Here is a 24,847-nt window from a genome sequence, read left to right as displayed (position 1 = left end):
ACATCTGGCCTCCCAGCCCCAGCAAACATGCGCCAAGGCGCAGACCCTTGGCAGGCAGACTCCGAGCCTGTGCTTTATTACTCACGGCTGCTGAGACCAGGGTGAGCAGACAGGAAGTGCTCCCAAGGGGCCCGTCCCACCCCCAGCTCAGCCGGAAGGGGACCCAGGAGCTCCCGAAAGCACGAGTGCGCTGGGCACTTCCTGTCCAGCCAAGTCCGAGCTCCTAGACCGTCCCCAGAAAGCCGAGCACTGAGGACTGAGGCAGGCGGTGGAGCCAGGAGGTGTGGCTGTTCACCCACCTTAGGGCACCATCAGAAAGGCAGCGCCAGCACCTCACGGGAGCCTCTTGCCTTTTTTTAAACATCAGTTCTATCTCTGCAGTAAGTGCATGTGGGTTTCCCGAGGGCAGGAGCTGCATCTAGGCTTCCCGAGGATCTATAAAACCCATCGATACAGATGAGACACGGTCGTAGCGATAAATACTGTCTCCTCAGCACAAGGACGGCGTCTCCTGCTCCCCGTGGGGCCGAGCCGTTCGCTGCGGCGCCCAGATCAGTTCTTGGCCTTGCCCTTCTTGGCAGGGAGCTGGCCCGTGGCTTCCAGATGCCTGCTGACCAGGTCTTCCTGGGTGGCCGGGGCGCAGGGCTGGTACCGGCAGTACTCCATGGTGTACTCGCCCTTGCCCTGGGGAAACAGAGTTCTGTCCGTCTGCTCCCCCACCACGACCGTGTCCCACAGGCAGACCGAGCGCCTTACCTCCGTGCATGAGCGCAGCTCCGTGGAGTACCCGAACATGTCGTTGAGCGGGACCTGGAAGGGAAGCGCGTCACGGGCAGCCCGGAGGTGCCCAGGCCCGGCCACCGGCTCCCGACACTCGCTTTATTGCAAGGGGGACCCCCACGGGCAGTTACAGGGGATGTGGTGTCTTCCCTCTCTCTCACTGGGACCCTTCTCCCCAGCCCACCCCTGGCCACGACCCAGACTGCCAGGCTGTTAATGCGTCGGGACACGCAATGGGCACGCCTTGGGACACACAATGGGCAGGCCTCGGGACACGTGGTGGGCACGCCTCAGGACACGCGGTGGGGACGCCATCTGAAGCCCGTGATACACTTTCTCCCAGACCAGGCCAGGCCCGGGCCCTCCCAGGGATCCCAATAGCCGCCAGGCCCACCACTCCCTGCCCCTCCCCACCTCTCCCCACCCGCCGCACCTCTGCGTAGAGCGTAAAGTAGTCCTCCACGCCGTCCTGGCCCGTGATCACCCCGTGGCGCCGGTTGAGCCCCGCGATCACGGGCCCCTGGAACTCATTTGGGGCCACGACCTCCACAGACATGATCGGCTCCAGGATGCACACAGTGGCGTTTGCCAGGGCTGGGGCGGGAGACAGGATGGTGAGCCAGGGAGCCCCCACAGAGGGAGCCCCAGTACCCCACCTGGCCCGACCTCGGGCGGCAGGAGGAAACCCCTAGAAAGAACACCAGACTCTGGAGTTTCCGGGGTGGCAAATCCATCCTTCCAGAACCACGGATGGGCCGGAGCCAGACTGTCCGGTAGGCAGAGCAATCGACCTGTACGTGGCCGACTCAGATCTCGTCCCTGGCACCCCGTATGGTCCCCGAGCCCACCAGGAGGATTCCCGAGCACTGTCAGGTAGTCCTACCCCCCCATCACACACACACCAAAAAAATCCTCATTATGCTACAAAACACAAAAACGAAAGATTTAAAAAAATGAAAGCCATTATGCCTCAGAAAGAAGTCTCAGAGGGTCTGAGGTGGGAGCAACCCTGCCTTCCTGGAGGGCCCCTCCCCCTCCCGAAAACCAGGGGGGGGCGTGCCTGGGCAGGTTCCCCCAGCGCCGACTCCTTGGGGCTTCTGCAACGCTCTAACAAGGGACCCATCTGGAGAAGGTCCCTCGGGAGCCCACCAAGACCAGAGAGCAACTCGGGCCGGGGGGGGGGCGGGGGTGGGCACGTGCCCACTCGGGGCCTGTGCAGTGCTGACCCACGCCGAGAGCAGCCCGCGCCCAGCCTCCAAGCCCTGTGTGTCCGCCAGACCTGCGTCGCTGCCCAGAGGGGGTCAGGAACACGCTAGCTCTCCGTTATTTAACGAAAGCCTCACGAGCACTTGAACGCTCTCCCAGTGTGGGCAAGAGCTGCCAAGTCCGGCCCACTCTGTGCCCAGCCCGGCAGCCAGGCCGGAGGGACTGTGGAGGCTCCCTCCTCCCACACATGCCCTCGCCACCTGACGGCTGCGCCCGTCTCTCACTCAAGCACAGGTGGGGAGCCACCCAAGCGCAGGCTCCCGCTGGAGCCCGGTCTCCGGCAGACACCGAGGCAGGCGATGCCCGCCCCGCCCCCGCTGCTGGTGACCGTCCGCTGCTGCGCTCCCCACGGCTGTGCTCAGGGGTCGCTCCTGGTGGGGGCGGGGGGCCCGGGGAGGTGGGGGTTGAGCCTGGGCCGGCCACAGGCAAGGCGAGTCCTCCCCGTGGGACTATCGCTCTGGCCCAGACGCAGTGATTTTTGAACGTCAAGTGTCCTGAAGAAAGCGTCACAATGAATGTAGTGGGAAACCTTCTAATTTTGTCAGTTATACCTGAATAAAGCTGGAACAAAGCACAGAAGAGGCTGCAGCCACTTCATGACGGATGCGTGGGGACACGGGGTGTGCAGTGAAGCAACCCCTCCCAGTCTCCTCAGCACTGTCCACTCCCACTGTCCAGTCCCACTGTCCCCTCGGCACTGTCCACTCCCAGTCTCCTCGACACTGTCCACTCCCACTGTCCCCTCGGCACTGTCCACTCCCACTGTCTCCTCAGGCTCAGTCCACTCCCACTGTCCCCTCGGCACTGTCCACTCCCACTGTCCCCTCCCACTGTCCCCTCGACACTGTCCACTCCCACTGTTTCCTCGGCACTGTCCACTCCCAGTCTCCTCGACACTGTCCACTCCCACTGTCTCCTCGGCACTGTCCACTCCCACTGTCTCCTCAGGCTCAGTCCACTCCCACTGTCCCCTCGGCACTGTCCACTCCCACTGTCTCCTCGGGCTCAGTCCACTCCCACTCCCACTGTCCCGGGCATAGGTCTACCGGGCATCTGCCGTGAGAGTCGGCCTGGAGCGGGAGCAGGGCGCCCACTGCACAGAGCCTGCAGGCACTGGCCAGGGGCCTCTGGCCAGCCCTGCAGCAGCCAGTGCAGGACCAGACCACAGCCCCGAGGGACAGCAGGAACGGAAACTGGCACTGTGACTGAGGTCACTTCCCTCCGGCCATCTGGCGCTCGAGGAAGAGGCTCCTGTGAGCTGTGAGTCACCACGGTCCCTGCTGACACTCCCAGCCCCGCTGCACCCGCGGCCGGAGAGGCCACCGGAATCTCTCTCTGGCTCCCGGCCACACCTCTTAAGTCTCCCGGTGGATGACCCTGAGGTCGGACTCTGGGCCTCTCGACAGAGGCACTGGTGAGGCTGCAGCGGCCTCCCCCACCCTGCCCGCCACCCTCGGAGCAGCCGCCACGGGGGACGCAGACTCCACTCAGAGGCTTCACAGACTGACCGGGTGACGGGGGGGGGGGCGGTCACTTAGAGATAGAGCATAGCCATGTGTGGGCAAGGCTGGCCTCTGACCCCCAAAAACTGACCCCAGGCCCAGAGCACTGCTGGGGAGAGCACTGCTGGGTGATGTTCTGACACAGCAGACCCCAGAGCACTGCTGGGTACCACCCGGCACAGCAGCCCCCAGCCCCAGAACACTGCTGGGTAAGCCCCTGCTGCCCCCAGCACTGTCCTCTCTCCTGAAACAGCCCTACAGGCCACGTCTGGGCTGGGCCCAGCCCCTGGCCGCGGCTCAGCAGGCCTCCCTGTGAGGAGAGGGCGCCCGCACGGTCTCCCAAGACATGGGGAGGAGACCAGGCCAGGAGCGGCCCCCCGCACCTGCAGCTTGCGGCCCAAACACCTCCCGAAACAACTCTTGTGATTTAAAAATAAAGTCTCTCGAAATACACAGCCGTCATCAAAATGCCGCCCAAACCTACAATCCCGTACGTGAACATATACGGCTTACAAATTTATGGATTTCTTGACATCTGAGTAAGTTCTAAAAACAGCGCGAAAAACAGCGCGAATGTAATTTTTCTTTAGAACATTTCGCAAAACGCTGAACATTTGTCTTTACTAAAAATATAACTTACAGATTACCTAAGGATTTCAACGTTAGAAAAAATACCACGGCACTTACGGCAAAAGGGGAGGCTCCGCAGGTGGCAGAGGAAGGGCGGGCACGTGTCCGCACACCTGGGCAGGGGGCTGCCCCGGCTCTGCTGGTAGGCCCCACAACGGGCACAGGCCCCGCCCCCGCGGGTAGGCCCCACCCCGGGCACAGGCCCCGCCCCCGAGAGTAGGCCCCACCCCCGGGCACAGGCCCCGCCCCCACGGGTAGGCCCCGCCCCTGGGCACATGCCCCGCCCCTGCAGGAAAGCCCCGCCCCCGGGCACAGGCCCCGCCCCTGTGGGAAGGCCCCACCCACGGGCAAGGCCCCGCCCTTGCGGGAAGGCCCCACCCTGGACAAGGCCCCGCCCCTGAAGCAGGCCCCGCCCTGCAGAAAGGCACCGCCCACCTTGCTTGAGCGCGCCCTCTCCGGCGCGGATGAAGGAGATCTCGTTGGAGTCGACCATGTGGTGCGCCCCGTCCTGCAGCACGAAGCGCAGCCCCGACAGCTTGTGCCCCGACAGCGGGCCCTTCTCGCAGGCGTCCAGGAAGCCCTGGGGGAAGGAGAGCCTCTGGAGCGGGGCTTCCCCGCGCAGCCCCCAGTACCGTCTCTTCGGGTGAGAGGCCCCGGAGAGCGGCCCCTGCGCCCTCCTGCTGGGCAGGGGGTCCCGGCCAGGTCCCCCGGGCGGCTCTGCAGTCTCCGCAAAGGCATCCCCCCGCCCAGCACACGCAGGGGCCCAGGTGGCCCTCGAGGCACCTCCACTCCCCTAAGAGCTGGGTGCGTGAAGCCGAGAACGGAACAGACCATGGCCAGCTGCCACCGCACACACATCAAGGGGCGCGGCACAGCAAGGTCTCGGCAGAAAGGCCTCTACTCTCTGAGGCGGACCCTGAAGATGCACATCCACTCTGGTCGGGGTCCCACCAGCGGGATCAGGAGCTACTCGTGGCCCTGCACTCAGGGTCTCTCCTGACTTACGGGATGCCGGGGGTCACACCGAGCGGGCAGCATGCAAGGCGGGCACCCACGCGCTGCCCCATCTCCTGAAGGTTTCCAGTCTCAAGCAGATCACGACCATCTCCGCTGCGCCGGAAGGCCTGCACTCCCGTGGGGAGTCTGGGAGGACCCCTGGGCTCTGCCCTGACCAGGGCAGCGGCTGCGGAGGGTGGGCCTCACTCCACCAGACGGGGACCCCACCTGTACCCAGACCCAAGGCGCTGCCGTGTGTTGTGACCACGACGCCCGCATGAAGAACCTGCCCGTGTACTGGGTGCCTGTCAGGCCGAGGTCAGACGGAAGCTGCCCACAGAGCTGCCATCACTCAAACAAGACGCAGCCTGGGAGCTCCCTAACGGTTAACTGAGGCCGAGAGACTTCACCATGGCAAAGCATTTGCTCTCCGTGTACACGGTCACCTGGGCTCGATCCCCAGCACCCTGCAGGGTCCCCTGAGCATTCTTGGAGTCATGATCACAGAGCACAGAGCAAGGAGTCAGCCCGAAGCACTCCAAAACAAAGTTACAAGCTTAAAATGCAAGGAACATTTTTTGCGCCACTTTTACCTTCTCCACGGCGGGCACAAACTGCTTTGGCACGTTGGCTCCGAATGTCTCGTCGGAAAACTCCAGCTTGGTGTAGTTCTCCGGGTCCAGGGGCTCCAGCACCCCGATCACTCTCCCAAACTGGCCAGCACCTCCTGACTGCTTCTTGTGTGTGAATTCAAACCTGCAGGTGAGCCAGAAGGTCAGCAGGCGCGGGACACGCAGCCTGGACAGGGTCCTCAGAGGAGGCGAGTCACTCACCCACGGCCCCTGCGTGCCCCCCAGGCCCCTCTCTGACCTCCCCCGATGCCGCCCGACACCCCCGGGAAGCTCCGGGGGGCCGGTTTCCATGCGGAGATGACCACAGTGGGGCTGGACTGCGGGAAGCCCCCTCCCAGGGCGGCCTGTGGTGGGTCCCAGTGTCTCCCAGCACTGAAGCAGCACCAGGACAGGAGATAGGGACAAGCCGAGCCCGAGACACAGCCGCGGCTCTGGGACTCCCAGGGGCGAGGGGTCACCGCCGTGCAGCCTGCCCGGGAAGGCCCAGCTGCTGCGCCGTGAGCAAACATCACACCCAGTGACGGGAGGAAAGTTCCAGAACGGGACGTGTGGCAGCCCTCCAGACAGCCTGCACCATCTCCCACGGTCCTTTGTCCCCAGGGACAGGGATGGCGACGCAGAGGCGGGTCCTGGGGGAGACAGCGCAGGGCAGAGCCGCCCACAGGGAGCGAGCGGCGGGCACCATGCCACAGGCAGTGGGCGCAGCTCAGCGAGGCCTTGCCAGGCTGCCGTTTCCCCAGAGGCTCCCGCGAGAACAGGAGGGGGTGGGCACGGCCAGCGCCCAGGGCGAGGCCAGGTGGAGGGCAGGGGCGGGGCGCCAGGGAGGGGCCGGGAGGCCAGTGAAAGGTCGGGGCCAGGCGCCAGGTGTGGAGCTCAGAGGCAGCCCAGGGCGGCCCTTGGGGCTCCTGCTCTCTGGCCACAGCGGCTGGGGGCCGGGTTCTGCTCACACCTGACAGGCACGGCACAGGGGACTCGCCCGGGTTCAGAGACCCACAAGGGGTGCCTGCAGGCGCAAGAATCGGGGTTTTCTGGCTTCTGCCACGAAACTCTCCCTTCGGCAAAGCTCTTGAGGAGGCCCTGGGAGCGGCCGAGACGCAGGGTAGGCACGGCGGGCCTCTGAGAGGAGCCTCCTCGTCCCCGGCCGCCAGCCTCCCTTCGGGGGTCTGTCCCGGCAACCGAGACGCTCCCACTGCCTCCCACCGCCCCCCCGCGCACTTCCCCAAAGCACCCTCACCTTCCACAGGGAGGTCCTGTGCCACCTCACCCCCCGTGTGGCCCCCAACCACAACCCTGAAGAAGCCGAGCTTTTGGGAAAAGGCCGGAGAGTCCCGGGCTGGACGGAGGGTGCCACCTCTCCGTCCCTGGGGCGCGCAGCACGGAGCAGCCGTGTCCCCCCCGAGCTGCTCCAAGGACTCGCACAACTCTGAGTTCTGCTTTTAGGTCTGCCCCGTGGTCTCTTCCACGGGGCTCCCTGGGGGGCTGCCAGCGGGGCCTCTCGGAGGGGCGCAGGACACAGCAGCTTCCTGCCAGCCCGCCTGCCCTGCCCCCGAGCCCTCCTGCAGCACAAGGGCCGGCAGCAGAGGCCCCAGAACCTTGCTGGCCAGGAAGCCCCAACCGGCAGCTGTGGGGGCAGAAGTGGAAGCATGAGACCCCCACCACCGACCCCCACCCCGACCACCTGGCCGCACTGAAAAGGGGGCGAAAAGGGGGCGCCGGGTGGGCGTTACCAGAGGGGGGCAGGGGGGTGGTGAGGAAGGAAGGAGGAGGGAGAGGAGGGAGGAAGGCGGGGAGGCAGGGAAGGAGCGGAGGGAGGCGGGGAGGCGGGGAGGGCGGGGCGGGAGGAGGAGGAGGAGCCCGCCCGCCCGCCTGCCCGAGGCCGCACTCTGCAGCAGGAAGGAGCCCAGCGTCCCGCGCCCATGGAGATCCCGCCGACCCACGCGCCCGCCAAGCGGGCCGCCTCCGTGGCCGAGAACTGCATCAACTACCAGCAGGGCACCCCGCACCAGGTGTTCCTGGTGGGTGCTGTGGAGCGGGCCAGCCTGGAGGTGAGTGGGAGCGGCCCTCCCTCCCCTTCCCAGCGGGAGTGGACGCCTCTGAGTGCAGGTCCAACTCAGACGGGGCGGCCGGCCGTATTTCCCCTCAGTGGGCCCCTGGGAGGCAGCGACTCCCTGATGCCCCGCAGGGCGCCCCGGTAGTCCGGCTGGTGGGCGTGGGCAGGCCTGGGGGCCAGGGCTGGGCGGCCGGCGGGGGCACGCTGCCCTTCAGAGGGTCGCCTGAGGCAGCACAGGGAGGGGGAGGTTTGCTCCCGCTGCTCCAGCCCGCCCCGGGTCTCACCCAGGGACCCCCAGGACCTGCTCCCCCTTCCTGCGGCCCCAGTTTCCTAGCAGTGCAAGGGACCATCCTAACGGCTCACCCCACACACTTCCCTCACTTTCAGGACATTCCGGGAAAGGGGCACAAGTATCACCTGAAATTCTCTCTGGAAGAAGTCATCAGAAAGGTAAGACGAGGCGAGAACCCCTTCAGGGAGTCCAGACCCGCCTCCCTGGTCAAATGATCCCATTTTTCAAAGGTGGCTGTGAAGCCGCTGCCCTCAAGTGACACTGACCACCCCACGGTCAGCTGTGCCCTCTGTCTGCGCAGGCAGGCAGGAGCTATGGAAACCAGACTGCAGACATCAGTGCAATAACTCCCATTAAAGTGCTCTGTCCTCGCAGAGCCGCGCAATCAGGCCTCTGGGGACAGGCCTGTTCTCTCGGTCCCCATCATTTCCTCAGAGCTGCCTCCTCTTTGGCTCCTGATTAGAGCGGCCGAGTGCTGGCAGCGATTTCCTGGCAGAGGGCGGCCCGAGCCCCACGATTCCGGCAAGGGCCCCAGAGAGGAGGCGAGGGAGATCTTAAAACCATGCAAATGTTCAATGATTAATGAGACAAGCTTAACATGGCGTGATTCGCACCACAACGGTCTTGGGATTAAAAATAGCTCGCCCTTCGCGGAGCCTAGCTGCAGAGGGGTGGCAGAGCTCAGGAAGCTCGCTGCAAGGCACGTACGTGAGCGCGCAGAGAGCCATCGCCATGGCCATCGCCAACACAGCGGGCGGCCGCCACCCTGGGCTCAGCCGCGCAGGCCCCAGAGCCACCCGCGGGGGAAGAGCAGGGCACGAAGAGGAGGTCTGAGGAGGGGCCGGAGCCTGAACTTGGTAAACCAAGTCAAGAGCAGGCCTGGCCCCGCGCAGGGACACCCTCATGGCCACCCTGACCAGCCGCAGGGCCTGCCGGGCCGGCCCCTGGGAAGGAGCCGCCGAGCGCAGGCCTCTGCAACACACGTCCTGCAGCAGGTGGCGGTGAACTGCACCGCGGAAGTGCTGTACCCGCCTGCGGGGCAGGACACGGCCCCCGAGGTCAGCTTCACGTTCGAAGGAGAGGTGGGGAAGAACCCGGATAAGGAGGACGACACGTTCTACCAAAGACTGAAGTCCAGCAAGGAGCCACTGAGCGCACAGAATATCCCAGGTACGGACACACGGTTCCGAGACATCTTCCTCTCACTTGGCGATTAGTGTCAGTTACTCACGCTCAGTCACTTCTCCATATCGCAGTCAGGAGTAGACTAGCTTTTGAAGGAAAGTTAATGTAATGCAACGAAGACATTACAGATTTCAAAAATTCACAAAACCACCCATTTTCTGCGCGTATTTGAGGGGAACGAGATATGGCTTAGAACGGTTGTTCAAGATGGTTCTGTAGATGCAACTTATATCATGTCTTTTCCCCCACCAGACAATTTTGGGAATGTCGCTCCGGAAATGGAGCCAGTTCGACATTTAGGCTGGGTCGCCTGTGGTTATGTCATATGGCAGAACTCGACCGAGGACACGTGGTATAAGATGGCCAGGATCCAATCTGTCAGACAAGTGGTGAGTCAGCCCCAGGCGGCACGCAAGGGCCAACGCTGATTCAAGCCTCAGAACTCAGGCCTGGGCGCCGGGGGCCCCTCCAGCCTGCTGGGCCTGGGGGCGGGGCGGGGGCCACATCCACAGAGCTCACTCCAGCCCGAGCCCAGGGACAGCGGGGCGGCCCAGGTTCAACCTGGGGTTGGCCCCACAGAGGCCAGGGCCCGGCCCCCGGGCTCCCGCTAGAGACGGGGTAAACGACCTGGCCTCAGGCCGGGCCTGTGCCCGCCTGCGACAGCTCCTGCCCTCCTGTGTGTGTTTCGGCCACACCGGCCAGTGCTCAGGGGTCACTCCTGGTGGTGCTCCGGGGAGCCTATGGGATGCCAGCGATCGAACCAGGGTCAGCCCTCTGCAAAGCCAGTGCCCGCCCCGTTACTGGCTCCCTGGCCCCCACCCCATTTCCTTCGGCAACCTGGTCTGTGTTCCGACAGCAGCCGGGTGCCGGGCTGGGGGGAGGCGCCTCGGCCGCAGCCCGCTCGTAAGGGCTGCCCGCCCACCTCCTCACGGCCGCCCGCCCGCTGGCGCCGGCCTGAGCTCCCACAGAACTGCCGCTTAGGCCCCACCCTAGGGCCCCACAGAGGAAAAGGAACTGTTCACACTCAGCTTTATCGAGATTTAAAAAAAAAAGTGCCACCGTGCAGTACCTGGCAGAACTTTTAAACACCCAGAGTGCCCGCAGCACAGGGCCGCTGTGGCGGGTGGCCAGCACCTGTCCCTGGCCGGCGGATGAGCGCCTGGACCCCAGGGCCTCTGGAGGCTGGACTCGAGTCCCTGCAGTGCTGGGTGCCTCACACCAACTGACAGCTCAGCCGGGCCCCGGGCGGGCCGAGGCTGTGAGCACCAAATCACCGAATCAGAGAAAGGCCACTCGCATGGCATTTTAGTTTTCTGTTGTAAAATGGAAGGAAAGGGAATTTCTGTTTCCTTTCACGGAAAGGGTCATTTTGCTGGTTTTTCTCTTAAAGAGATGCTTTTCTGGACATTCAGGAATCCTAAATGAAACTACGGACGGCGCCTGGCGCCCAAGCTACAGGGAAGCCAGCCGGGTAGCAGCTCTGAGCAGCCAACGAAAACCCATGATTTTTGAAAAACGTTTTTAACGCCAAAAAGTAGATTTTATGTCAGCCTAAACTGAAATCATGACATTCGATTCTTGTTGACCTTAAGATGCAAGTATTAAAACTACCAACTGGCAAAAGCAGATGTTTAAGTTACACATCTGCCGGGCGGGTGGCTGTCACCTTTCATGCCTGTGTTTCTGATCGTGCTGGAACCTGGGGCCACCGAGGCGTGACCCCGAGTCCAGGCCCGTGTCTCTGGTTCTAGCCGAGGAATGACGACTTCATCGAGCTGGATTACACCCTTCTCCTCCACGACATCGTGTCTCAGGTAAGGCCGCCGGGCCCTGCCGCCCTCCGCAGACACACAGCCCCCGCCACGGACAGGCGGGGCCTCGGGGGCACGGGCAGGCGGGGCCAGGGGCTCTGTGCGCCCCCCGGGATCCGCCCCGCCACCGCCTCTCTCTCCCACAGGAGATCATCCCGTGGCAGATGCAGGTGCTCTGGCACCCCCAGTACGGCACCAAGGTCAAGCACCACAGCCGCCTGCCCAAGGCCGCAGAGCTGCAGTGAGAGGGGCCGGGCGCCCCCACCGTGTGCGAGCCGTGTGCACCCCGAATAAAAGGCTCCCACCCAGCCCGAGTGTCTGGCGCCGCCTACTTACGGGACAGGGGCGGTAATGGTCTCTCTGAAGGCCACCTTGGGCTTGCCGGTGACACAGGGACAGCCGTACTCTCTCTCCATGCGCTACAAAGACCAGGGAGAGGACGTCCTCACGTGTTCCAGGTGGAGCAGCAAGGACCCCCCAAAGGGCCTGACCACCATTCACCGAACACGAGCACACAAGAGCCACTTCACGGTGCAGGGGCACCGAAGCTGCTCTCACCGCAGAGAGGCCGGGCTGCCGGCTCGGGACACCCAGCCTCGCCACCGCACTCGGGGAATGCCCAGCTGAGGACACCACCCCCGCCCCCGCCGCTCACACGTCAGTGACCTGCCCCTCTGCACCCCAACTCCGCTTCCTCCCTGGCAGCGCCTGGGAATGCCACGGTGAGGGGTCGAAACCCTCTTGTCTTTCGGGATGGGAACCCGCCCACCTTCCCCGCCCTGTCCCACTGAAGCCCGGCCTGCAGGGGGGACCTCAGTCCGCTCCCCATCACGTCACAGGAACAGCAGCGCCCCGGGCCTCCCTGCCGGCTGCCCCACGGCCCTACTGCCCAGGGCTGGGACGATGGAGGCCGGAGACAGACAGACAGACAGAGACACACACACACACCCGGTACCTGAATAACCCCCCTCCAGATGGTACCTGAGCATAGATCTCCAGGTGTGTGTACATACACACACACACACACACACACACACACACACCTGTACCTAAACAACCCCCCTCCAGATGGTACCTGAGCATAGATCTCCAGGTGTATACACACACACACACACACACACATACACACACACCTGCGCGTAGATTTCCAGGTGTAACTCCCCCATCCCAGAGACGATAGTCTCTTTGCTCTCATTGTCAAAGTGGACTCTGAATGTGGGGTCTTCTCTTGTGAATCTGCTGATGCCTTTTGAAAATTTTTCCAGATCGTTCTAGAACAGAGCATTATAAACTCCCCTAAGCACGAGAACCCATGGGGCTACTGAAGGAGCCCGGCAGAGAGAAATCAAAGGCCCCGATGACTGAGAAGTCAGTCACGGCCCCTTGCCGAGGAGGCAGCTGCCCACCCGCACGGAGGGGCCCCCTAACTCCCCGGCCTCCCGGCACACAGCCGCCTACCCGGGGAAACGGCTCCCGCGCCCAGGTCAGGCCACACGCCCTGGGGCTCGCCTGTGGGACCGACTCGGTTTCTCCAGTCCAGGAGGTGACCAGGCGTGCCGAGCTCGCCGGTCAGTGTGAGGGTGCTGGACGCTGCGTCCCCTCACACCGGCTGCCTTGGGACCCCGGGGCCAGTGGCCCAGTGTGAACACGTGCCCCAGCCCAGGCCACGGCTGCCCGCCCGCGGGGACTTGGTGTGCCCACCTTGTTAGCCGGCTTCATGGCGATGGAGATGACAGGGTCGGGCACGTGGATGGACTCCTGGAAAGTCCCAGAAAGAGGAGTCGGGTGACTGGCGCCAGGGCCTGTCCCCGCGGGAGCAGTCGGCAGCTCCGGGCCGTCAGTGCTCAGGAGCCTCCTGTCCACACACGGGCCGCCGGCTGCTCTGCCCAGGGAACTGTAGCCCAAGGCCGAGGCCAGGACGCCGCCCCCACTGCTGCCCCCAGCAGCCGAGACAACTGCAAGGCAGCACGCCTGTCCTCGCTCACCACCAGGGGGCGACACGCCCCACCTCACTGGCCCACCTCGGCCTGGGGGCAGTGGTGGTGCCCACGCGGGCGCCGGGCAGAAGAGGGCAGAGGGCCAGCAGGCACCTCACTCCCCAGATCTGCTCGTGTCCCGAGGAGCCGCCGGTGTCCACACCACCCCTGCCCTCGGTCCCCCGACCCGGGGAGCCCCCCCCGCCTGCAGGCCGCTCAGTGCGTGACCGCGGCAATCCCCAGGCGGGTCACCACGAGCCCACAGTCCTCCACAGGCAAAAGGGAAGTGGCCACGCGTCGTGGCCACGTGAGGCTGAGCCACGGGCCCTTCCCGAGCACCACAGCTGTGCCTGCGCCCCAAGGGGAAGCAGCGGGCGGAGCAGGGCCTGCAGGGAGGGCGCCGGGGGTGGGGACAGCGCCCAACACGCTTGCTGTTCTCAGCCCGGCCCTGCGGTCAGTGAGGGACTCCGGGGACAGGTGACGCCCCTTGCAGGAGGTCACCGTCTCCTGGGAACTGCCCTTTTGTTCTAGGGTCACCTCCAATGGGACTCGGGCGGCCGACAGGGTGCTGGGGACCGGGCCCGGCTGGCCATGTGCGAGGCGCACGCCCCTGACTGTCGCACCTCCCCTGTGCACAAGGCTCCCCCTGCGCCTCCCCTGAGCCGTGGCCCAGCTGTAGGGCGGGAGGGGCCGGGCCTCGAGGGCTGTGTGGGAGATCCACCGCCCTCACAGGGATTTCTGGGGCTGGGTCACACCCGGTGGGGCCACTCCCGGCTCAGTGCTCGGAAGCACAGCCCCACACACGCAGACAGCCGCTCACCATGGACAGGCCGCTGCTCTCCTTGCTGGTGAAGGTGTCGCCGCTGGCACAGTCGATGCCGAACAAGGCACAGATGTCGCCCGCAAACGCCTCCTCCACGTCCTGAAGGGAGCAGAAGCCCGTGACGGCGCTGGCCCGTCACCCGGGGCAGCTGAGGCTGCCGGCGGGGCCTGCACGGGGCCGTGGCACCCATCCACGCCCCAACTGTCCCCCAGCACAGCCAGGCCGGACACGGAACCCACGGACACACACACACACACACACACACACACACACACACACACACTCCCCTCAGAGCCACGCATCTCCCACCCACACGCCCCATCACGGGGGCCTTGGCTAAACCAGGGCCGGAGGGTCTCTGGGCCCCCTGTGGTCCGCGCACAGGCCCCGCCTGGAAGGAAGCGCACACAAAGGCAGCAGCGCGGCGGGAAGTGGCGCCTCCGGGCTTCCTGGCTTTGTCCCTCCGCGGCTCCCCACAGCTGCAGCCGCGCCGGCAGGTGCATCTCCGTCCCGGCCCACCGCCACCCCACTCCCGAGAGCCAGCGTCTGCGGCTCTGGAGCCTGGCAGCAGGGACAGTCGGGGCTACACAGAGCTGGTGCGAGGGCGGGTGGGCGCCGCCCCCCTGGGTGGGCCATCGGGGTCACATGCAGGTGGGTTCTCGCTCCTGCTACGGCCCACGGGCTACAGACAGGCCCCCGGCCCCCACAGCGCCTCCTGATGGAGGGACCCGCCCTCGCGCCCGCAGACTTGCCTCCATGGCGTCGGCGTGCATGCGCACCAGCCGCTGCACCCGCACCTTCTTCCCCGTCCGCGTGTTGTACACGGTGTCGCCCTTCCTCAGCTCGCCCTGGTAGTTGCGCACGTAGGTCAACTGGCCGAAGCGGCCTGCCTGCGAGTCCGGTGGAGCAAGGAAGAGAGAGAGAAAGCGGAGGGCGTCATCACGGGGGAACTGCATCGGGCAAGGACGGAGAGAAAGCGGAGGGCGTCATCACGGGGGAACTACATCGGGCAAGGACGGAGAGAAAGCGGAGGGCGTCATCACGGGGGAACTACATCGGGCAAGGACGGAGAGAAAGTAGGAGGTGCCGGGCTGGAGCCAGAGCACAGCGGGGAGGGCGTCTGCCTTGCACGCGGCCGACCAGGGCTCGGTTCCCAGCGTCCGATAGGGTCCCCCGAGCACTGCCAGGAGTAATCCCTGAGTGCAGAGCCAGGAGTGGCCCCTGTGCATCGCCGGGTGTGACCCCCCCCCCCAAAAAAAAAGAAATCGGAAGGCGTCATCCCGGGGGAACTGCACAGAGCAAGGAAGAAGGGACACAAAGTGGAAGGCGTCATCCGGGGGAACTGCACAGCCAGTGGGAACCTCTGGGAATCCCAGCAGAAGCTGGAGCTGTCCAGCCGCTGGCCAGGAACAGCTCAGAAGGGCTGAATGGGGAGGCCCCTGCTGGCAGCACTGACCGAGTCCGATCCCGGGTGGGACCCCGACCCAAGCATGCTGAGGCGGCCACGAGACGGGATGATTAACCAAAGCACAGCATGAGCGACTGCAGGCGCACGCTGACAGAAACGGAGTAAGTACGTACACAGGGGTGGGAGACAAGCCCCTGACCCCCGAATACCGCCTGGGGCTGCCCTGCCCCCTCACGGCGGGGGAAGGGGGGCCACTGGTCACGCGTGCGGAAGCAGAGGCGTCTCCCGGCGGCTAAACACGCACCTCCAGCTTGAAGGCCAGGCCGACGAACGGGTGCGAGCTGTCGCGCTGGGGGCTCATCAGGACGCGGGTCTTCTCCTGGGAGGCGCTTCGGAGAGAAGCAACACGACACGTGAGACAGGCACACCGGGAGAGTCGGGGTTCCTCGGCCGACTGAGCGGGCAGCTGGGCCCTAACCCTGGCAGGCCACGCCCCGCAGTGCTCAGGGGCTACTCCTGGCTCTGCACCCAGGATCCCTCCTAGAGGGGCTTGGGGGACCCCCCGGGACGGAACCCACGAAAGGCCAGCGCCCTCCCTGCTGCTCTGCCGCTCAGCCCGTGCGTGTTTCCAAATGTCAACATGGTTTCCCAGACGGAGAGCGGTGTGACTTGGTTACGTGTTGGGGCGACACTCAGCACTGCTCAGGGCAACCTCCACGGTGCCGGGGCTGGGACCCGGCCAGGCGACCGCCTCGGCGCATGCCTTTTGGCTGGACCATCCCCAGCCCCAACGGACCCTAGACCCAGGAAACTCCTCGGCCACCACCCGACCACGCTTCCACACAGACCAGGACTCACTCCTCCTGGTTGAGAATCGCGTAGTTCTGGACCTCCGAGGGGTCGGGGAGGTACTCGAGCACGGCATCAAGAAGCGGCTGCACGCCTTTGTTCTTCAAGGCGCTGCCCAGGAGGACGGGGGTGAAGGACCTCTTCAGAGTGGCCCTCCGGATGGCGAGCTGCAACGGGGAAACGCACCGTGAGTCCAGGAGCTCAAGGACACACCAGGCCAACACCCTCAGGACACCGGGGCCTGGGGAGGGGACGGGCCGTCACACCTGGCCGGCCCTGGGGGGCTCTCTGGGGGGCCGGGGCCAGGGATGGGCCGAGCCAGCTGTGTGCCAGGCCAACGCCCCCCTCCCTCGACTGGCCCATGGCCCGCCTGGACGGGCGCCTTCAGGGCTTCCTCAGAACGTCACCGATGTCAGCGGAAGCAGACACACACTGATGTGCGAATCCGGGAGTCAGACACAGGCGAGGCCCTGCCGAGTGCCGCGTCCTTCCCACAGGTCAGCGAGGCCCGCAAGGCCCGCAGTGAGCCGGGTCTGTCCGCTCACAAGGAACAGAATGGGACGCGTCGTGAGTCTGCCCGCAGCCCTGTGGGGGCCACGCCCCTCTCCTCTGCGCAGTCAACAAACATCTCTGTGAAAACCCCGTGGGCGGACGTCCACTCGCGCAAGCCCTGGGGCCGCTGAGGCGGCGGGTCAGCACCAAGGCGCCCTGACAGTGGACGGCCACAGTCCACTGGGCATGGGAGCGACCCGGGCCCTGCCTCCCTCCCAGCAGCGCCGTGGCCCCTGCCCGGTCCCCGCACACACAGCCTGTCCCCCAGCGGGCGCAGGGGGGCACGCGGTGGGAGACGGGAAGGAGAAGCAGAAACGCTTCCCACAGGAGCCAAGTGACCGTCCCGGTCAGTGTCCACCCGGCTCTCATACCGGCGCACCCGGGGCTGCAGAAGGCGCCTGGGGCGGGGGTCACTTTAGGACACCCCGGCTTCCTATACCTGCGGATGGCTCTGGGCCTGCACCCGGCCCACGGCAGCTGGAAGCAGGGCCGGAGACCCCAGGTCCAACCGTCTACACCCGTGGGTCTGTGGACTGGCTGAAAACCACCTTCTGCCTTGACCCATGTGACTGGCGGCTGGAGAGAGTTAAGTACCCGCTCGCCCCGGTGGGCTGAGCTCGCCAGACCAAGTCCCCGCAAAGGCCGGACGCCCCTTCCCGGAGACGGGGACTCCTGCAAGCACTGGCCTTTAAGTCAGAGACCGACGGGGCCTTCTCCTCCAGGAACATCTCCCCCAGCTGCTCATCTGAGTTGGCCACACACTCGATCAATTCCTGCCGGTGGTCTGCCACCGCTGCCCGGAAGTCTGCCGGGATGTCCTCATACCGGACCTCCTGACTGGGCAAAGCACAACCAGTGAGGCACTCGGGACCCTGGAGGGCCGAGAGCCGTCCGGGCAGGGGGCGCAGGGGGCGCAGAGAGGGCGCCGAAAGCCGCCCCGGGCAGGGGGCACAGAGGGCGCAGAGAGGGCGCCGAAAGCCGCCCCGGGCAGGGGGCACAGAGGGCGCAGAGAGGGCGCCGAGAGCCGCCCGGGCGAGAGGCTGACATTCACACTCAAGCAGCCCAAACCCACAGCTGTCACAGAGAACCGTGACCTGCAACACAGGCGCTGCAGCTGGCAGGGGGCCGTAGCTGACTCTGAAGCCGCGCTCATGCCTGCGGGATGCCGCGTCAGACGAACCGCCTCGCCCATGCCCAAGCGCCTCCACGTTCCTGGGACCCCCTGGACAGCAGCTCTGAGGCTCAGTGCTCACCCGAAGTCGCCGTCGAAGTAGATGGCCCGCTGCTCCACAAGGTCCACGAGGCCCTTGAAGCCGCCCTCCAGGCCGATGGGCAGCTGCAGGAAGGCCGCGTTGTGGCCCAGCTTTGACCTGCGGGGAGCGAGACGCTGACCGGCCCGCCAGGAGCAGAGGGGAAGGCCAGGAGCCGCCCCTCACAGCCCTCTCCCGTCCCCGAGCAGGGCCACGCTGGCCCTGGCTGCCCGAGAGGCCGAAGGCTGCGACCGTCACTCCGGCCACCACGGCAGTCTGGGAAGTTCCGATCCCTCCGGAGGGAGCCCAGGAGAAACCGGAGCTTCCAGAACCTTCTCCAGCGGCCAACCCGGCTCCTGACCGCCAGACTGTCCCCACCCGCCTGGGCGTCCCTCTGTGGGGGCGGGGCAGCGCCCACCTCATCTGCTGCAGGGCACGGGCCGGGTTGGAGCCGGTTCGGTCCAGCTTGTTGATGAAGGTGACGCAGGGCACGTCATAGCGCTTCATCTGGCGGTTCACCGTGAGGGTCTGGCACTGCACCCCGCCCACGGCGCACAGCACCAGCACCGCGCCGTCCAGCACGCGCAGCGCGCGCTCCACCTCGATGGTGAAGTCCACGTGCCCTGCGGGCGGGAGGGGGACTGAGCCGCCGGCGCCCCGGACACCCCGCGCCCTGCCCCGAGCCCTGCTCCCCGTGCCGCCCGCCTACCGGGGGTGTCGATGATGTTGATGTTGACGCCGCGCCACAGCGTGTAGGTGGCGGCCGACTGGATGGTGATGCCGCGCTGCCGCTCCAGCTCCATGGAGTCCATGACCGCGCCCACGCCGTCCTTGCCCTTCACCTGCGCGCCCACCGTCAGGAGCCGCCCGGGCAGCAGGACACACGCGCGCCCCCAGACCTGCCCATGCCTGGGACCCCCCCGCGGCTGGGGGTCACGACACACGCGCGCCCCCAGACCTGCCCGTGCCTGGGCCCCCCCGCGGCTGGGGGTCACGACACACGCGCGCCCCCAGACCTGCCCGTGCCTGAGCCCCCACGCGGCTGGGGTCAAGACACACGCGCGCCCCCGGACCACGCCGCCAGCCCCACGCACTGTGTGCGTGTGTACTGCGGGCCGTCCCACGTGCCAGGTGAGCCCCCGGCCCGGGACCCCGCGGCGCCCACCTCGTGCATCTGGCCGATGCGGCCGGTGTAGAAGAGCACGCGCTCCGTGAGCGTCGTCTTGCCCGAGTCTATGTGCGCCGAGATGCCGATGTTTCGGATCTTCTCGTTGGGGACCCTCCGCGACGAGCAGTGCCGGCGGCCCTGCCAGGGGGCCTGCAGGACAGGAGGCCACACTCTGTCCACGGGCCGCGGGGGCAGGGACACGGCACGCGGCCCACTCAGGTTCGACCCCGGCACCCCAAGGGGTCCCAGCACCCGGCAGGGGGATCCCTAAGTGCAGAGCCAGGAGCGAGCCCTGAGCCCGGCCGGGTGCTCACTGGACAGGGTGGGCGCCGGGCATTCTCAGGTGGGCGCGGGGCCCCCTGGGGGGCCACCCTGAAGTGTGTCTGGGGCACCCTTGGGTGGGCGCGTGGCACCCTTGGGTGGGTCCAGGGCACCCTGGGGTGGGTCCAGGGCACCCTGGGGTGGGTCCCGGGCCCCGTCGGGGGGCCACCCTGGAGTGTGTCTGGGGCACCCTTGGGTGGGCGCGTGGCACCCTGGGGTGGGTCCAGGGCCCCGTCGGGGGCCACCCTGGAGTGTGTTCGGGGCACCCTTGGGTGCGCGCGTGGCACCCTGGGGTGGGCACCCTGGGGTGGGCCCCGGGCCCCGTCGGGGGGCCACCCTGGAGTGTGTCCGGGGCACCTTTGGGTGGGCGCGTGGTACCCTGGGATGGGCACCCTGGGGTGGGTCCAGGGCACCCTCGGGGGGCCACCCTGGGGTGGGTCCGGAGCACCCTGGGGCGGGCATCCTGGGGGAAGCGGGGGACCCTCGGGGGGCACCCTGGGGTGGGTCCGGGCCCCCTCGGCTCCCGCCGCGCACCTGCCGTCCCGCCCAGCTCCGGGCCGCGCCGGCGGCGGCCGCCAGCAGCTTCATGGGCTCGCGAGGGGGCGACCCGAGCCGCCGCGTCGGAGTCCGGGCGCCGCGGCCGCGCCAGCAGCCGCCAAAGTCACGCCGCTCGAGTGCCAGGAGCGCTTCCGGGGCGAAGGTCGCCGCGGGGGCGGGGCGCGAGTGCCCGGGAGGCGCGCCGGAAGTCGAGGCCCGCCGCCCGCGCACGCGCCCCCTGCCGCCGCGGAGGAGGAAGCGCAGCGACGGCGGCGTCACGTGCTTTCGGCCCCCCTCCTGGGGCGGGAGCAGGACCGGCCACGGGGGTCGGGCGGCCGGAGGGTGCGGACGGGCGCGTCCGCGGGGAGCGGGTGGGCCGTGCAGGCCGGGGTCCGTCTGCGGTCGGACCCCCGCAGTGTCCCTCTGTGGCCCCGCTGCGGGGCGTTACCGTAATGCCCTGCTCTCTGCGCGCTCGCCAGGCGCGGTTACCGTAACGGGCCGCGCACGCGCCCCGCGGGGAGGTCAGCCTGTCCCTGGGAGGCCGCTTACCCGCTGGCCGCTTGCCCGCGCCCCGGCGGCTGAAACTCAGAATGCAGGGTCTGAGCTGACGCCCCCGACCCCTGCGGCTTTGGCCCCCGCTGTCACTGCTGTCCAGGGAGCGGTGCCCCTCCCGGGCCAGGCGCCGGCGTCTGCCCTGCAGCTGCGAGCAGCGAGTGAGACCTAGAAACCCGGCCAGGCCGGGGCAGCTGCGGTGCGTGGTCGCCTGGGCTGATTCCCCCGGCGCCGCCACGAGGGGCCCCTGAGTGCCCAGCCGGGGGTCAGCCCCAGCACCACTTAAGGTCATTAGGGCAGCGTCCTGACCAGGTTGGAATAATGGCTTCATAGTTTCCTTAAGTAAAAGTGTTCTTGTAAGCATATCTTCGTGTTTTCTATAATTATTATACCACATATATTCATAATGTTTTAAATTTATTGACACTTTTATTATTTATTTATTTATTTAGCTTTTTTTTGGGCGGGGTGTCACACCCAGCGATGCACAGGAGTTCCTCCTGGCTCTGCACTCAGGAATCACCCCTGGGGCACTCAGGGGACCATATGGGATGCTGGGAATCGAACCGGGTCAGCTGCATGCAAGGCAAACGCCCTACCACTGCGCTATTGCTCCAGCCCCTAATTGACACTTTTAGGCAAAGCAAAAAGAGAACTGAAAGACAGAAATGAGGAACCGGCTCCCTCCCTGCAGGTGAGGGTCAGGGTTAGAGTCGGGACTCGGCTCTAACTGGGAAGCTCAGAAGCCAGAGCACGCAGCCTGCAGCTGTGCCTGTCTGTACACTCGTCCTTTCAACCACACGAGGATGGTCCTGCACAGCCCTCTTCAGCGACCAAAGCCTTGTGCCCATTTACTGATGAACTGTCCAGGTACACAAGAACTTGACCTCAGAGCTCACGTGACATCTCAGGACCGGGTGGCTCAGAGGACACCAGCCTTGGGGCTGTGCAGGAGGCCTGGTTCCCAGCACCAGGCGACCCCGCACTGTGCTGGGGCAAGCCCTGGGCCCTGAGGCAGGGGTGCGGCAGACCTGAGCTGGCACATCCAGCCCTTGGAATAAATAGTTTGGAGTAAAACTCAAGGCTAAAACTCTAAGAGACATGAAAATTTTCTCACTGTGATTCAGTTTTTAGAAAGGGGAGGGCTTTGGAGAAGTGAGGAAAAAAATGAAAATTTTATCTAAACACCGTTTTCTATTCTGTAATTACACAATTGGTGCCGTTCATAACTTCTTTAACCTGTAAGATAGATAAGCAATTCTGAGAATTTCTATCATAAAGCCCAACCTTTGTTTTATATGAAGTAGAATATTTTAATATTAAATTTATATAATAAAACTGCCCCCTGATATAAATTCTATATACCTACTGGCTGTCGACTGCCCTGATACAAACCCTCGCCATGTCTGTCTCGGGACTGAGCTGTTGTGCTGTCGCCTGACCAGCTGCGAGTGAGCAGGAGAGAGGAAGCCAGATCGGGACCCCTGGCCCAGGAGACAGGAACAAGCCCCACACTGGGAGCTGCGAGGCCCAGCTGGATTCCAAGATCCAGATCCGCAAGTAAGATCATGTGACAGGGACTCCGGGTCTGGGCACAGCCATTGGCAGGGCCCCTCGGCAGGTCTCCACAGGACCAGAGCTCAGCAAACACCGAGCAAGCACAGCCACTGGAAGTCTCTGCCTCGAGGTGTGGTAGGTGCAGGGCCAAGGTCCGAGTGTGGACACATCCGACCTCCCAGATCCCACAGGCCCCTGGCTGTCACACTCTCCCCTGGGGCCCCTGAAGCACCAACCACCCCACAGGCCACACACACACACACACACACACACACACACACATGCAGGCAGACAGGCAGGCAGGCACCCTCTGAAACTCTCACAGCCTGCCCCAGAGCAGCCTAGAACCCTGAGCTCACAGCCGAGACTGAGGCCCCAGACACCAAACTGTGTGGCTTTCATTCCCCGGCACCCCAAGAACACCAGATGCAGTGCAGGCCCAATGAGACTGGCTAAGGTTGACTTCAGCACAAACTCTGAAAAAGGTTAAAAGGAAGCATCACGTGAACAGAGAATTGGCATTTACTCTCTATCGCGTTTTCAGTGTCAAGAAAGCATGGGGCAAAACACAGCAGAAACGTCACCCGCACTTCTCTGTTCATCGAGGCTACTCAGCAGCCAGAACCTGGAAACAACTGAGAACAGACGAGTGGATGAAGAAACTGCGCACACAACGGAATACCATGCAGCCCTGAGGAGAAATGAAGTCATGACATGCTTGGAAATGGAGGGACATGGAGAGTATCATGCTGAGTGAAATGAAGAAGAGGGCCAGAAATCATTCATTTGTGGGATATAAAAAAATAGCATGAGACTAACAGCCAATGCCAAGAAAAATGGGTGAGGAAGACAGGTGAAGGGTTGGAAGCTTGCCATTGACACCGGAGTGTGTCGGGGTAAAGGGCAGCCAGGACAGAGAAGGACCAGTGTGACAATGATAGTTGGAAATGATCCTTTGGGATAGGAACTGAGTGTTGAGAGTAGGTAAAGCGATAGGCCTGATAACCTTCCAGCCTCTCAGTATCAGTATACAAACCATAGGGCCCAAAAGGAGGGGAGGGGGGGAGGGGGCGGAGAGAGAGAGAGAGAGAGAGAGAGAGAGAGAGAGAGGGGGGGGGAGGGGAGAGAGGAGAGAAGGAAGAGAGGAGAGAGAGAGAGAAAGGGGACAGGGGAGAGAGAGGAGAGAAAGAGGGGAGAGAGGAGAGAGAGAGAGAGAGGAGAGAGGGAGAGAGGAGAGAGAAGAGAGGAGAGAGAGAGGGAGGGAGGGGAGGGAGGGAGAGGGGAGGAAGGGAGGGAGAGGGAGAGGGGGAGAGAGAGAAGTGTCTGCCATGGGGGGGTGAGAGGGAAACTGGGGACATTGGTGGTGGGAAATATACACTGGTGAAGGGACAGGGAGGTGGAACATTGTATGACTGAAACCAAATCATGAACAATTTTGTAATTGTGTATATCACTGATTCAATTTAAATAATTAACAGATTTTTTTAAATTACAAAAAGCAATCATGTAGCAAAAAAAAGAAAGGTATTGTTTATAATTTATATTAAATTAAAATTTAATTTGTACTTGACATTCACGGTGAAAACAGCGAGGGAATCCCTGAGTTCTCTGATTGCCACATGCCACAGGAGTCATTGTTGCGTGTGTTATGTTAGTGTACTCACATTAACATGATTCAAGCCACCATCAGTGCAAGGGTTAGGCAAAAGGAGAATCACATGTCTAGGTTTTGCTCTATCAAGTAAATTCATGTAAAAGTGCTATTTAAAATTCGCGCCTTAGGGCAGTTTCCCTTGGGTTACTGTCTGCTGTGTGTGTGCTAAAGGTCGCAGTCACAGCGCCCGTGTCTTTCACACAGGCTCTAGCACGTCGGTTATAAACATTTATGGTCAGGGCCAGGGAGGGGCATTTTCTGAGTGTCACAAAACGGCTGCGCAGAGTTCCTGCACAGATTGTCCTTCTCTCTGGCACTCGCCCGGGAGAGACCTGCCCTTGGGGAGGGTGGGCGGGACCTCGCAGCAGCAGGTCTAGAAAGGTCTCTGGCCAGAGTGTGGAGAGTGAAGTAGGAAACCCAGAGCAGCCACTGCGGAAGGGAGCCAGCCAATTAACCCCTCAGCATGAGCCAGAGGGCCATTGTTTATGTTCCTGATCAAATAACTCCTTTAAAAACTGCTGCCATTGGACTGCTTTATGCTTTATTGGTTTGGGGGGTTTGGAGTCACCCTCGGTGGTGCTCAGGTCTTATTCCGGTCTGTGCTCAGGGATCACTCTGGTGAGACGGCCCGTGTGTGGGACCGGGGATAAAGCCCAAGCTGGCTGTGTCCAAGGAAAACGTGCGGTCTGCTGTTCTGTTTTTCCAGCTCTGCTCTATATTGTAACATGAATTAACATAATTAAATCTGGTTACATACGACAGCGGGAAGATAGTACAGTGGGTAGGGTGCTTGCCATGCACACAACTGAGCAAGGCCCACCCAGCAGGACGTGAGCGCAGAGCTAGAGTGAGTCCTCGAGCACAGCCTGGTTTGTCCTCCAGGGAGCACACACAGGGAAATAAAACTAACAGAAGTTAGAAGGACACAGGAAACACGTCAGTGAAACATAGTCTAATTTTAATATGCATTTTTTCAATTATTTCTTTAAAAAAGTCTTTTAAAAGCAAGCTAGTCCTAGTTATGAATCCTAGATAACTATACTTCCCAGCTATATG

General features: G+C 63.9%; 2 protein-coding genes across 3 annotated transcripts; one reads left to right on the top strand and one right to left on the bottom strand.

Annotated features, from left to right (window-relative positions):
• Positions 1 to 40: 40 nt before the first annotated feature.
• GFM1 (G elongation factor mitochondrial 1) lies at positions 41 to 20,183 on the bottom strand. The gene is made up of 18 exons (XM_055127470.1): positions 20,026 to 20,183; positions 19,168 to 19,320; positions 18,712 to 18,844; positions 18,421 to 18,625; positions 18,006 to 18,122; positions 17,439 to 17,589; positions 16,210 to 16,367; positions 15,656 to 15,740; positions 14,696 to 14,833; positions 13,941 to 14,042; positions 12,846 to 12,902; positions 12,278 to 12,415; positions 11,481 to 11,563; positions 5,768 to 5,930; positions 4,614 to 4,758; positions 1,214 to 1,374; positions 757 to 810; positions 41 to 684 (listed from the first exon to the last, which is right to left on the bottom strand). Exons 1-18 carry the CDS (start codon positions 20,077 to 20,079, stop codon positions 553 to 555), a joined length of 2,229 nt encoding a protein of 742 aa, XP_054983445.1. The 5' UTR covers positions 20,080 to 20,183; the 3' UTR covers positions 41 to 552.
• Positions 7,647 to 11,453, top strand: LXN (latexin). Of its 2 annotated transcripts, none has more exons than XM_055127471.1 (6): positions 7,647 to 7,851; positions 8,244 to 8,306; positions 9,144 to 9,318; positions 9,586 to 9,722; positions 11,085 to 11,147; positions 11,291 to 11,453. In XM_055127471.1, exons 1-6 carry the CDS (start codon positions 7,723 to 7,725, stop codon positions 11,387 to 11,389), a joined length of 666 nt encoding a protein of 221 aa, XP_054983446.1. In that variant the 5' UTR covers positions 7,647 to 7,722; the 3' UTR covers positions 11,390 to 11,453. The 2 variants fall into 2 exon arrangements, with proteins under 2 accessions (XP_054983446.1, XP_004602970.2); XM_004602913.2 differs by having other exon boundaries at positions 9,141 to 9,318.
• Positions 20,184 to 24,847: the final 4,664 nt, after the last annotated feature.

Source organism: Sorex araneus, chromosome 2, assembly GCF_027595985.1.
Source record: "Sorex araneus isolate mSorAra2 chromosome 2, mSorAra2.pri, whole genome shotgun sequence".
Classification (NCBI taxonomy): domain Eukaryota; kingdom Metazoa; phylum Chordata; class Mammalia; order Eulipotyphla; family Soricidae; genus Sorex; species Sorex araneus.
This window is presented reverse-complemented; position numbering and strand designations above follow the sequence as displayed.

What these genes read in the sequence shown, in the direction of transcription:
- GFM1 (XM_055127470.1), bottom strand. Translation starts at nt 20,079, where the DNA reads ATGAAGCTGCTGGCGGCCGCCGCCGGCGCGGCCCGGAGCTGGGCGGGA. An exon ending in GGAGCTGGGCGGGACGGCAG is followed by an intron (nt 19,321 to 20,025) that starts GTGCGCGGCGGG and finishes CCTGTCCTGCAG; the next exon opens with GCCCCCTGGCAGGGCCGCCG. An exon ending in CAACATCATCGACACCCCCG is followed by an intron (nt 18,626 to 18,711) that starts GTAGGCGGGCGG and finishes TCCCGCCCGCAG; the next exon opens with GGCACGTGGACTTCACCATC.
- LXN (XM_004602913.2), top strand. Translation starts at nt 7,723, where the DNA reads ATGGAGATCCCGCCGACCCACGCGCCCGCCAAGCGGGCCGCCTCCGTG. An exon ending in GAGCGCACAGAATATCCCAG is followed by an intron (nt 9,319 to 9,585) that starts GTACGGACACAC and finishes TTCCCCCACCAG; the next exon opens with ACAATTTTGGGAATGTCGCT. An exon ending in TCCACGACATCGTGTCTCAG is followed by an intron (nt 11,148 to 11,290) that starts GTAAGGCCGCCG and finishes TCTCTCCCACAG; the next exon opens with GAGATCATCCCGTGGCAGAT.